At 42.4% G+C, this 13,877-nt stretch overlaps 1 protein-coding gene across 4 annotated transcripts in view; it reads right to left on the bottom strand.

Annotated features, from left to right (window-relative positions):
- atxn3 (ataxin 3) overlaps nucleotides 1–13,877 on the bottom strand; it is a 46,369-nt gene that overhangs the window by 22,108 nt on the left and 10,384 nt on the right. For 3 of the 4 annotated variants that reach the window (XM_086002813.1, XM_086002811.1, XM_086002812.1), the window contains 3 exons: nucleotides 10,749–10,834; nucleotides 10,427–10,493; nucleotides 7,857–7,944 (listed from right to left, as the gene is read on the bottom strand). In XM_086002813.1, coding sequence (XP_085858939.1) covers nucleotides 7,857–7,944; nucleotides 10,427–10,493; nucleotides 10,749–10,834 — 241 coding nt within the window. The remainder of the gene's footprint in view (nucleotides 1–7,856; nucleotides 7,945–10,426; nucleotides 10,494–10,748; nucleotides 10,835–13,877) is intronic. The other variant, XM_086002814.1, reaches the window with a different exon arrangement.

The raw sequence follows: 13,877 nt of genomic DNA, 5'->3' as shown, positions 1-13,877 counted from the left end.
GGCCAACATTCCTCCCTCAACCAACACCACTAACAAAATTAACTTATCATTCAGCTCACTACAGTTTGTGGAATGTTGCTGGCACAGAACAAATGCTGCATTTGCATCTACAAAACAGACACTGCTTTTGGGGAAATTTTGATTGTGATAAGATACCAAAGTTTATTTTAACGACATTTTCCATGACATTGCCTGGTCTATGCAAATCATTTGAATAAATAAAAAGTAAAGGGAAATGGAAAATGTCACACTGGTGCACTGTTCTAAGGTTGAGGCTGAAGCATGTAGATAAAGACAGTAGAGAGAAAGGATCTTAGCTCTGAAAATCAAGAAGTAGAATCCGTTTGGGTGGAGCTAAGAAACAGCAAGGGGCAGAAAACATTGATGGAAGTTGTTTATAGGCCCCCTAAACAGTAGTTGTAATGTAGGGCAGAGTATAAATCAGGAAATTAGAGGCGCATGCAACAAGAGTAATACAGCAATCATGGGGGACTTTAATCTACATATAGACTGGGCAATCCAAATTTGCAGTAACAGTGTGGAGGACGAATTCATGGAATGTATGCAAGATAGGTTTCTGGATCAGTATGTTGAGGAACCAACTCGGGAACAGGCTACTTTAGATCTAGTATTGTGCAATGAGAAAGGGCTAATTAATAACCTTGTAGTAAAGGGTCCTTTAGGGAAGAGTGACCATAATATATGACAGAATTTTATATTGAGTCTGAAAGTGATTCAGTTAAATCCGAAACTAGAGTCTTAAATCTAAACAAAGCAAACTACATAGGTATGAGGGGCGAGTTGGTTAAGGTCGATTGGGAAACTACATTAAAAGGTATGACGGTAGAGAAGCAATGGCTAGCATTTAAAGAATACATAATATGATAGAATTTTATATTGCAAAGTCTATTAGAGGCATGGCAGGGCAGCTCAGTCCCGTGGAATGCACATCCTGTGCCATGTGGGAAGTCCTGGACGCTTCGTGTAGCCTGGACGACCACATGTGCGGGAAGTGTCGCCAGCTACAGCAACTCGAGCTCCGGGTTTCAGAGCTTGAGCAGCGGCTGAAGTCACTGCGGTGCATACGCGAGGCTGAGAGCTTTGTGGATAGCACGTTTCAGGAGGTGGTCACCCCTCAGCTTAAGAGTAGGCAGTGGAATGGGTGACCACCAGACAGAAGAGAACGGCCAGGCAGGTAGTGCAAGAGTCCCTGGAGTGCATCGCGCTCTCCAACTAGTATTCTGTTCTGAGTACTGGTGAGGGTGATGGCTCCTCTGGGGAGTGCAGCCAGAGTTAAGTCCATGGCACCACGGGTGGCTCAGCTGCACGGTGGGGGGGGGGGGGGGGGGGGAGGGAGGAAAAATTGTGCAAGAGCGATAGTGGTAGGGGATTCGATAGTTAGCGGAGCAGACAGGCATTTCTGTGGCCGCAGACGTGACTCCAGGATAGTATGTTGCCTCCCTGGTGCCAGAGTCAAGGATGTCACTGAGCAGCTGCAGGACACTCTGAAAGTGAACAGCCAGAGGTCGTCCTCCATATCGGTACCAAAGACATAGGCAGAAAGAGGGATGAGGTCCTGCAGGTAGAGTTTAGGGAGCTAGGAGAGAGATTAAAACGCAGGACATCAAAGGTAGTAATCTCTGGATTGCTCCCAGTGCTAGTGAGTACAGGAATAGGAGGATAGCACAGATGAATGCGTGGCTGGAGAGATGGTGCAGGAGGGAAGGCTTTAGATTCCTGAGGCATTGGGACCGTTTCTGGGGTAGGTGGGACCTGTACAAGCCGGACGGGTTACACCTCAACTGAGCCAGGACCAATATTCTCACGGGGTGGTTTGCTAATGCTGTTGGGGAGGGTTTAAACTAGCTTGGGCAGGGGGATGGGCACCAGCATATAGGAGTAGAAAAGAGGAATAAGGTGCATGAAAGAGTGAGTTTGTTGGATAGTACACGAGAAGAAATTAGTACTAGAGGCGGAAGTTGTACCATATTAGATCGGAGCAGACTAAGAAAGACTACGAAAAATTCAAAAATGGGTTTACAATGCATGTACGTAAACACACAAAGTGTGGTGAATAAGGTTGGTGAGCTACAAGCACAATTAGTCATGTGGCAGTATGATGTTGTGGCAATAATGGAAACGTGGCTTAAAAACAGTGAGGACTGGGCACTTAATATTCAAGGGTACAAGGTGTTCAAAAAAGATAGGGAAGGAAAAAAGGGAGGTGGGGTGGCAGTCCTGATTAAGGAAGACATTGTAGTGTTGGAAAGGGAGGATGTTCTTGAGGGGACAAGGACAGAATCCATTTGGTTAGAGCGGAGGAGCAAAAAAGGTAATATTGGGGGTATTCTATAGGCCTCCAAATAGTGAGAGGGAGGTAGAGCAAATCTGCTGGGAAATCGTAGAGATATGCAAGAGCTATAGAGTGGTGATATTGTGGGACTTTAATTACCCAAATATCCATTAGGATAATGCTAGGGTAAAGGGAAAGGAGGGGGAGGAATTTCTGAAATGTGTTCAGGAGAATTTCCTTGACCAGTATGTTCTTGGCCCAATTAGGAAGGAGGCATTGCTGGATCTGGTGCTGGGGAATGAGGTGGACCAGGTCGACCAAGTGTCTGAGAGAGAACACTAGGGTACGAGTGATCATTGTATCATAAGACTTAGATTAGCAATGGAGAGGGGCAAGGAACAATCTAGAGTGGAACTTCTAAACTGGAATAGGGCTAACTTCAATGGGATGCAAAAGGATCTAGCCAGGGTAAAATGGAACCAAAGACTGACAGGAAAAACTGTAATGGAACAATGGGTGATCTTTAAAGGAGATGTTCCAAGTACAGGCTAGGTACATTCAAACAAGAGGGAAGGGGAAGGGAACCAAAGCAAGGGCTCCTTGGATGACAAGGGAGATAGAGAAGATGATGAAACAAAAAAAGAGGGTGTATGAACCAGACCAAATACAATAAGCTGAGAGGGGATGTGATGAAAATACGATTGGCAAAGAGAGAATATGAGAGTAGAATGGTGGTTAACATAAAAGGGAACCCAATAATCTTAGAATCACAGAAGGAAGGAGGCCATTTTGGCCCATCGTGTCCACGCCGGCATGTAAACAGTAAGCGGGTAGTAAGAGGTGGGGTGGGGCCTGTTAGAGACAAAGAAGGTGATATATGCTTAGAGGCGCAGGGCAAGGCTAGAATGCTCAATGAGTACTTTGTATCAGTGTTTACTAAAGAGGTGGATGCTGACAAAATATCGGTAGAAGTGGAAAAGGTAGAAGCAATGGAAGGGGTGAAAATTGATAGACAGGATGTACTAGAAAGACTGGGTTTGCTTAGAGTGGACAAGTCGCCTGGTCCAGATGGCTTGCATCCCAGGTTGCTAAGGGAATTGCGGGAGGAGATAGCGGAAGGGCTTTCCATAATTTTCTAATCTTCCCTAGATGCGGGGAAGGTGCCTGAGGATTGGAAAGTGGCAAATGTGACACCATTGTTCAAGAAAGGGTGTAAGGACAATCCTAGTAACTACAGGCTGGTCAGTTTATCAGTGGTGGGTAAAGTTTTAGAAACGATAATCAAGGAAAAAATTAACGGGCACTTGGAGAGGTTTAAGCTAATTAAGGAGAGCCAACACGGATTTGTAAAAGGCAGATCATGTTTGACTAATCTAATTTAATTTTTTGATGAAGTAACAGAGAGGATTGATGAAGGGAATGCAGTGGACGTTGTCTAAATGGATTTTTGGAAGGCATTTGACGAAGTACCACATAGAAGGCTGGTTAACAAAATTGAGGCTCATGAAATAGGTGTGTCAGTGGGAGCTTCGATAAGGAATTGGCATAAGGACAGAAAACAGCGAGTTGTGGTAAATGGCTGTTTTTCAGACTGGAGGATGGTAGACAGTGGTGTTCCCCAAGGGTCAGTGCTGGGGCCACTGCTTTGATATAAAATGACCTAGATATTGGAATATAGAGTAGAATTTCTAAATTTGTCGATGACACCAAACTTGGGGGTGTGACAAACAGTGATGATGATACCAATCGACTGCAACAGGACATAGAAAGGCTAGCAGAATGTGCAGACAAGTGGCAGATGGAATTTAATACAGAGAAGTGTGAGATGATGCATTTTGGCAGAAGGAACAGGGAGAGGCAATATACACTTAATGGCACAGCTTTAAAGAGTCTGCAGGGACAGAGGGACCTGGGAGTTAATGTGCACAGGTCCCTGATGGTGGCAGGACATATTGAGAGAGTAGTTAAGTGGGATCTTGGGCTTCAGAAATAGAGGGATTGAGTACAAAAGTAGAGAAGTTATGCTGCACCCTTATAAAGCACTAGTTAGGCCACAACTGGAGTATTGCGTCCAGTTCTGGTCACCACACTTTAGGAAGGATGTGAAGGCCCTTGAGAGGGTGCAGAGGAGATTTACCAGAATGGTTCCGGGGATGGGGGATCTTAGCTACAAGGACAGGTTGGAGAAGCAGGGTTTGTTTTCATTAGAGAAAAGGAGGTTGAGGGGTGATTTGATAGGTGTACAAGATTATGATGGGTTTGGATAGGCTAGATGGGGAAAGGCTGTTCCCACTAGTTGATGGTACAAGGAGTAGCGGACACAGATTTAAGGTTTCGGGCAAGAGATACGGGGGGGGGGGGTGTGAGGAAAAACTTTTCCACGCAGCGAGTGGTGATGACCTGGAATTTGCTGCCGACGGAAGTGGTGGAAGCGGAGACACTCAATGTTTTCAAGGGGAGACTGGCTAGGCACTTGAAGGAAATAAACTTGCAGGGCTACGGGGATAGAGCAGGGGAAGACTGGATTGCTCTACAGAGAGCCGGCATGGACTCGATGGGCTGAATGGCCTCCTTCTGTGCCGTTGTAACTCGACATAATTTACAACAAATATACATTCCTTTAAGGCACAGAAACCCCACAGGAAAAGTGGTCCAACCGTGGCTAACAAGAGAAGTTAAAGATAGTATTCGATCAAAGGACAAAGCTTAAAATGTTGCCAAAAAGAGTAGTAAGCCTGAGGATTGGGAGGATTTTAGAATTCAGCAAAGGAGAACCAATAATTCAGCAAAGGAGGACCAAGAAATTGATAAAGAAAGGGAAAATAGAATATGAGAGTAAACTAGCGAGAGACATAAAGAGAGTGTAAAAGCTTCTATAGGTATGTAAAAAGGAAAAGATTAGTGAAAGTAAATGTGGGTTCCTTACAGGCTGAGACAGGAGAAATTATAATGGGGAATAAGGAAATGGCAGAGAAATTAAACTTTGTGTCTGTCTTCACGGAAGATGCAAAAAACTTTCCGGAAATAGTGGAGAACCAAGGGTCTAGCGAAAATGAGGAACTGAAAGAAATGAGTATTAGTATAAAAATACTACTGGAGAAATTAATGGGACTGAAAGCCAATAAATCCCCTGGACCTGATGGCCTGCATCCTAGGGTTTTGAAAGAGGTGTCTATAGTGATAGCGGATGCATTGGTTGTCATTTTCCAAAATCACAGATTCTAGAATGGTTCCCGCAGATTAGTAAGTAGCAAATGTAACCCCACTATTTAAGAGAGGGAGGGAGAAAACAGGGAACTACAGACCAGTTAGCCTGACATCAGTAGTAGGGAAAATGTTAGAATCTATTATTAAGGACGTGGTAACAGGGCACTTAGAAAATAATACTAGGATTGGGCAGAGCCAACATGAATCTATGAAAGGGAAATCGTGTTTGACAAATCTGTTCGAGTTTTTTGTGGTTGTAACTAGCATCGTAGATAAGGAGGGACCAGTAGATGTGGTGTATTTGGATTTTCAGAAAGCATTCGATAAGTTGGCACACAAGAGATTATTAAACAAAATTAGGGCTCATGGGATTGGGGGTAATATACTAGCATGGATTGAGGATTGGTTTATGGACAGAAAACAGAGAGTAGGAATAAACGGGTCATTTTCGGGTTGGAAGGCTGTAACTAGTGGGGTACCGCAAGGATCAGTGCTTGGGCCTCAGCTATTCACAATCTACATCAATGATTTGGATGAGGGAACCAAATGTAATATATCCAAATTTGCTGATGATACAAAGCTGGGTGGGAATGTAAGTTGCGAGGAGGATGCAAGGAGGCTTCAAGGGATATAGACAGGCTAAGCGAGTGGGCAAGAACATGGCAAATGGAATATAATGTGGAGAAATGTGAAGTTATCTACTTCGGTAGGAAAAATAGAAAAGCAGAGTATTTTTTAAATGGAGATTGGGAAATGTTGGTGTTCAGAGGGTCCTGGGTGTCCTTCTACACGAATCACTGACAGTTAATATGTAGATACAGCAAGCAGTTAGGAAAGCAAATGGTATGTTGGCCTTTATTACAAGAGGATTTGAATATAAGAATAAAGACATCTTACTGCAATTATATAGGGCCCTGGTGAGACTACACCTGGAGTATTATGTACAGTTTTGGTCTCCTTACCTAAGGAAGGATATACTTGCCATAGAGGGAGTGCAACAAAGGTTCACCAGACTGGTTCCTGGGATGGGGAAGATTGTCCTATGAGGAGAGATTGAGTAGACTAGGCCTATATTCTCTAGAATTTAGAAAAATGAGAGGTGATCTCATTGAAACATACACAATTCTCACAGGGCTTGACAGAGTAGATGCAGGAAGGATGTTTCCCCTGGCTGGGGAGTCTAGAACCAGGGGTCACAGTCTCAGAATAAGGGGTCGGCCATTTAGGACTGAGATGAGGAGAAATCTCTTCACTCAGAGGGTGGTGAATCTTTGGAATTCTCTACCCCAGAGGGCTGTGGAGGCTCAGTCGTTGAGTATATTCAAGGCAGAGATCGATAGGTTTTTGAATATCAAGGGAATCAAGGGATATGGGGATAGTGCAGGAAAGTGGAGGAGATACAAGATCAGCCATGATCTTATTGAATGGCGGAGCAGGCTCGAGGGGCCAAATGGCCTGTTCCTGCTCCTATTTCTTATGTTATTGGGACAGAGTAAAGGGAGCTTTACTGTATACACAAATATGCCCCGCCTGCCTTGGAATTGCTTGATGCTGACAGAGTACCTAAATGGAAAATGTTCCACACCTCCGCATAAACATCCATCATCTCAATGGTCACTGAAGTCACAGGAAAGAGAGAAGGGAGTAAAGGTAGAAAAGAATGGATTGTACTTGCAGAGCTTTTTAAGGGACATTCTAACTTACGTTGGGGTGAGACTTTAAAGAGTTATGATTGTTTTTGAAGAATCAGAGAAGTTATTTCTGAATTTTTATTACAAGATAACTGAACTCTATCCAGCAAACTGGGATCTCCACCTCCAAAAGCTCTTACTCAGATTACCATTAAACTGTACGTTGTCGCTGCTGTACATTTCTACATTTGTTTATTTTTCTGTCCAATTTCCTCCCCAGCTTTTCTGAAGGAGTTACCTCCTTGCTGAGCTATGGTTCCACGGCCACTAGAGCCTAAATGGCAAGCATTAGCAGGCTATTTAACCATGAAGGCTTGACAGGTTTTTACATTCAGAATAGATAATGTCTACAATTGAACTTTTTTTCTACAACTAAAGGTATAATCATCGGTATCAAAGCATTTCTTTGGTGCGTGTGTGCCCTAAAATATAACTCGCTGTCCTCATTTATGAAAGAAATGTAAAACCTGTGAGCGACTAATAATTTGCATCAGCTCTGAAATAACACCTGAAAGCTTTGCATCATTAGCTATACTGTTTATAAAATGGTAATTGCACCTCAAACTAATCAGAAATACTGTTTTGCCATTGATATTATTTATCTAGCTAGAATTCTACTTTTATTAATAATGAAAGAAATTGCTGGGAGATTGAACAAGGGATACCTTCTTGCTGTAATTGAGCCAAGAAGAGGGCGAGGTAAGTGTCGGAGATCAGCTCTGGACCCGTCAATAAAGAATTCAGGTTAAACCACTGGCCAGAAAAGAAAGCAGGAGTTATTCCTTACATCTATGACATGTTCATTAGAAAGGTTCATCACCTTCACATTAACTTATTTTCAAGTACATCTACGTTTTTCGCTCGTGATTTTTCCCCTGCCAGAAAATACATTAGTAATAGTACCACCTAGTGGTAAACCTCTGGTTAAACAGTCTGTAGTTCAATAGACTTCCGAAGCCTGGAAACAAGTCAGGCAAACAAAGTACACCCAAGGCCGAGATTAGCCAACTCAGCAGATGGGGATTGAGCCCGAAATATTCCTGATCTGAATGGCTCAATGTTCCACTATGCAGTAAATTTACCAGCTGAGATAGTGGAGAAGGAAATTTGACTTCATCCAATGTACAGTATTAGAATAGATTATGTTTTTGTGTAAAGGGCAATTTCTCCAGTGCATAAATGCACCCCTTAAAACATCTTAAAATTAGAATCATGGTGTAAAGTTAGGCTTTCTTGCATTTAATAACAACTTGTGTTTACAGGAAACTTTCGATTTACCGACACCTAAATAACCGGAAAGCTCGGTTAACCGGCAAAATTCAGGAGTAGGTTCATACTTCATATTACTTGCCTTCCTCGATGTGGTGCTGTGCAAGGGTGTGGCTGCAGCTGTTGCTAAGCTACAGAAACGCTTGGAACCTGTGGCCATTGTTCTGAATCTGTTGCTAAGCAACAGGGTTTGTTGCTTTATACGGAGCTCTCAGCTCTCCCTATCTTTTACTATAGCGCTCGGTTATCCGGAATTTTTGATGAACCGGCACCACGTTGGTCCCGGATAAAAAAAAAGTTTCCTGTATATAGTGCTTTTAACAAAGGAAATCATCCTGTCGTGCCTAACAGAGGCGCAATCAAAAAACATAAATGCTGAGCCAAAGAAGGAGATATTAGGAGGTGACCAAAAGCTTACTCAAAGAAGCGAGTTTTAAGGAGAGTCTTAAAAGAAAGAGAGTGAAGTGGACAGGTTTAGGGAGGGAATTCCAGATTGCGAGGTCTAGCCAGCTGAAGGCAGAGCTGTCAACGGTGGGGCGAAGGGAGAGAGGGAATGCACAATAAGAGTGGAGGGGGCAGATGATGCATGACTGGAGATGGTTATAGAAATAGGGTGGGGCAAGGCCATGAAAAGATCTAAACAAGATGATGAGAATTTCGAATTTGAGGCACCACGGGACTGGGAGTCAATGTAGGTCAGCAAGGACAGGGATAATGGACGAGCGAAACTTGGTACAGGATAGGGTACAGGCAGCAAATCTTTGGATCAGCTGAAGTTGACGGAGGGTGGAGGGTAGGTGGTTAGCCAAGAAAGCTTTGGAATAGTCAAATTTGGAGGTGAAAAAAAACATGGATGAGGGTTTCAGTGGCTGATGGGCTGAGGTGGCCAATGTTATGGAGGTGGTAGCAGGCGGTCTTTGTGATGGCGAGCATATGTGGTCAGAGGCTCAGCTCGTGACGTTGCAAACAGTCTAGTTCAACCTGAAACAGTGGCCTGGGAGGGAGATGGGAGTCATTGGCAAGGGTACCGAATTTGTGGCGAGGACCAGAAACAATGGCTTTGGTCCTCCCAGTGTTTAGCTGGAGGAAACTGCAGCTCATTCAAGACTGGATGTCAGACAAGCAGTCTGACCGCACTGAGGCAGTGGGGGGACTGAGACAAGCGGTGGAAAGGTAGAACTGGGCGTCATCAATGTACATGTGAAAGCTAATCCCATATCGGTGGATGATGTAGCCGAGAGACATTATGTAGATGAGGAAGAGGAGCAGGCCAAGGATAGTTTTAGGGTTGGTGGGGGGGGGGGGGGGGGGGCGGAGAGAGAAAGACTCCAGAGGTAATGATGCAAGGGCTGGAAGAGAAGACATTGCTGGGTACAATCAGATAGGTATCAATGGAACCAAGCAAGGGCAGTACCACTGAGCTGGACAACAGTGAAGTGTTGGAAGATAATGGTGTGGTCGACCGTGTCAAAGGTTGCAGAGAGGTCAAATAGCGGTAGTGCACAATGAACACAGTCACAGAGAATATCATTTGTGACTTTAGTTAGGGCCATTTTGGTGCTGTGGGAGGGGAAGAAACCTGATTCAGGCAGGAAAGGCTTGACCTGCTGAACCATAATAATATGCAATTATATAGCAACATTTTAAAACCCTATGTCTTCAAAAACAAACCAAATATGTTGGAACTTCTTTTTCCCTCCAGGTGAAGTTTTTTTTTTACATTAAATAAAAGTAATGAGGATTCCTGAAACAGAAGAAATTGCAACTATGGGGCTGTGCAGCAAATCTAAAACTGAATCTGTGGAATACTACAGATTTGTTTTTAAATCTTTAAGTTGATTAGAGGTGAAACAATCTTGGGAAATATTGGAAACATTTTGCAAAGGGAATGCTCCAATTCTTCTGATATTGTGGAGATGAGATTCAGAATTCTATAGCAGTTCTTTAACGTTAAAGAGGGAACTACCTGATTTCCTAATTTTCGTACTGTAAACCAATGTTCTTTGTAGTTGCATATAAATGCCTTTTCAATTCTGTGGAAACAACAAACATGTGGATAGACCTTAAACCATTTCATAAGGAATTTGTTGAATCAATATAATTTTTCAAAATGCCTAATTCCAAACAAAATGACTATTGTATATTTGTGACTGCTTTAAGAGAATAGTTTGAAAAACTGAATCCAAAATCTGAAAATTAAAATTAAGATCCACAATAAAAAAAAAATATTTATAATTTCAATCTTAAAATACTGAGAACACACTGTATTTATATATAATGTGTCTTACACTGGATCAATCCTTAATCGCTGATATTCTGGGCTGTTGAAGATGGTAATCTCTAAACCCCAGACTCTCAAGGCACTACTAATCACCTGCAGAAATAAAATTGCTTTGAAAGCTCTTTGGATTTTATAGCAATACAGTGGAACCCATTTAAAATACACAATTCTAAAAGCAACATCTAGTTTAAACACATGCAAAAATCTATGCACTAATTGTAAGACATGGCATTGACAAGGGACTATTGCTTTCATTTTCTTGGAGCCCAATGCATCAGTCCCTCCCTCCTCCCACCTAACAATTAGGACTGTTGTCGGTGTACAGTGTTTGCAGTTATTTTCCCAATGGAAAGCACTAGAGTGAAACTGATTGTTGTACCTCATTTCATTATCTTGTGTGACCACTCTAAAAACATGCTGTAGGTAGTCTGGTGAATGGGGAAATTACTTATTCTTTACAAGTGCTTTGTGTAAACAGTGTGTGTTTAACAGTCTCGCAAAATGTTATGCAATTTTCAATTACTTTCACAATACTTCTGCAACATCCCCTTTTGCAGGCTTGCATAGAAACATAGGAATAGGCCATTCAGCCCCTGGAGCCTGATCTGCCATTCAATTAGATCATGGCTGATCTGATATCACTTGATACCAATGTTCCCTCTAAGCTGCGTGGGCACGCAGCAATGGGAAAGGTCCCGCGCAGGCTGCTCACTGGCTTTTCCATTTTAAGTACTGCGCATGCGCAGAAATATAAAGGGACCATACAGTAAAAGAAACAGGCTGCGCAGAACAAAATGCAGCTTGAAGGGAACATTGCTTGATACCCTGACCGAATAAAAATCTGTCACTCTCAGTCTTGAAAATGACAATTGACTCAACATCCACAGCCATTGCTGGGGGAAGGGGGGGTGGGGGGGAGGGGGTAGAGAGAATGAATGAAAGAGTTCTAGATTTCCTGTAGCCTGTGTGTGAAGTGTGAAAAAGTCACTCTTGAATGGTATAGCTCTAACTTTAAGATTGTGCCCCTTTATTCTGGATTCCCTCACCAGAGGAAATAGCTTCTCTGCATCTACCTTATTGAATCTGTTTATCATTTTTGGGTGAGCTTCAAAACATGTAAAACAAAGTCCTCTTCCATTTGACTATCAAATCTCTTCATGCCTTATTCATCAAAAGAACATTAGCATGGCAGGATCCTGCTAACCCCAATCAAAAGAAGATTTGGAGAAGGTGCAGAAGAGGGTGACCAGGAGGATACCAAAATCTTACCCCTCTTAGTTATGAGGAAAGGCTCCAAAGATGAGGGTTATTTACTTTAGAGAAAAAGAGAAGCTTTTAAAGGTTTTAAAATGATGAAAGATTGGGTACATTCCAGTTAGATAGGTTATCTGAATTGGGTAAGGGAGATAGATTTTATAGACATGCTGTCTGGCCTATGAGCAAAGTTAGATTGGGTGCCAGGAAGTATTTATTTTCATGGTATGGCTCTTTAAAAAGGAACTTGTTAAGTTCCTGAGAGTTGATGTAATTTGTAGTTGTATGGGTTAAGTTGCTAATTAGTTGTGATTATAATGGGCCGTGGGGAACCACAGTCTTCTGGGGCTTTGCTCGACTGCCCAAGGAAATCGGGAGAGGAATTCCGTGGAGTTTTTTTTTGTTGCATAGACTGCAGTTTTATTTTTACTTCTTCTCAAATGGAGATACTGTGGTTAAAGGGTGGATGAACTGTATTAGAGGTTTCATCTTTGACTGACTTGGGAGGAGGGGTGGAGGGGGGCAAGGCTTGATGGGCCCAATAGTCTTTTTTTTTTGCCCTTTCAAAATGTTTGGAATTTTCACTGTTGATTTACTAATTATTTCAAAACTTTTCCTGAAAGGGCTGGGGTAGCAGCATGGATGGCTTCAGCAGTCGGAGGAGAGGTGCGGAGGGGGAGGGAAAAGGATTGGTCTAGAGGACTAGAAACTCTTTCAGAAAAACCCAACTATACACCCAAAGAACCACAGAGGAGTGATAGTATCAGAGGCCATGGAGGAGTCACGAGACTGTTCATGCCCTGCTGCACTTAGCATGAAATAAGCAGCTTATGGCGGGAAAGAGATAAAACGGAAAAAAATGCACACTGGGGGTGGTGATGGGCGTGTAAGGTAAACAACGGAACAAAAACAACTTTTCATAACTTCTCCAAGTTTTACTTCTAAAGATACAGGTCAAAGTTTGCATTATTTTGAAAGTTGTTGTCATGAATGCATTTTAAATACCTCAATTGCTTTGTGTTGGCTTATCCAGGGTTTTTTAAAAGTCAATCTACACAAGCAAGCAAAAAGGGATATTGCAGTTTGCTTTGATTCGTTGCATAGTCACATTACCCTATCAGAGCCACTAAGTCATATTAAAACTTAAATAACATAGCCCATGTAATCCTTCACCAGAAAAACTTGCAATTAAAAACATTACTTTTCTAAAGCACCACTTCAACATACTTTGGCAATAACAGGATTTGTTGGCACTTTCAATCTTGTACTGAATTATCTAGGTTAGTAAATTTGCAATGCCAAAAGAAACAGATCAGAAAGGGTAGCTGAAGATATTTTTTGCAATTAGCTTTCAGAATTTTGCATTTGTTGGTTATTGCTCAAAAATCAGCTGATTTCCTACACGTGCCTTCTAGTTCTTCATCTTCAATTGCCCTTAAATGATCGAGACAATTCAGCAAACCTCGCCAACTCTGTTAAATATCCCACTGGAATAGAAATGTCTGTTCACAATTGCCATATAAACATGTTGTCCTTTTTGTCTAAACATACTGACCAAAACAGATTCCTGCCCAAGTCAACAGATTAAAAAAGTATAATGCTGCCAAATTCAGATTGATATAAAAACACGAGGAGCTGAAGCAAAAAAGTGTTTACTCAATAGCTCCAGTGATGCACTGCACAGCTACACGAGAGGAGGACATTAATGCAGCACCTTGATGTTATTCTAACAATGCACCTTTTTATTTATGAGGGCAGAAATCCATTATTTTCCTGGTTATATTATCTCCTATTTTTCTCGTCTCTCCAAGCCCGGCATCAACTATCACTAAGAGGGCAGGCAGCTAACCTAGTCGGGAATGATTTTCCATCGGATTTTCCC

Source organism: Somniosus microcephalus, chromosome 12 (assembly GCF_052327205.1).
Source record: "Somniosus microcephalus isolate GS21.2 chromosome 12, FLI_Smic_1.0, whole genome shotgun sequence".
Taxonomy (NCBI): Eukaryota; Metazoa; Chordata; class Chondrichthyes; order Squaliformes; family Somniosidae; genus Somniosus; species Somniosus microcephalus.
Note: the sequence above shows the minus strand (reverse complement) of the source record. Positions and strands in the feature narration are given on the sequence as shown.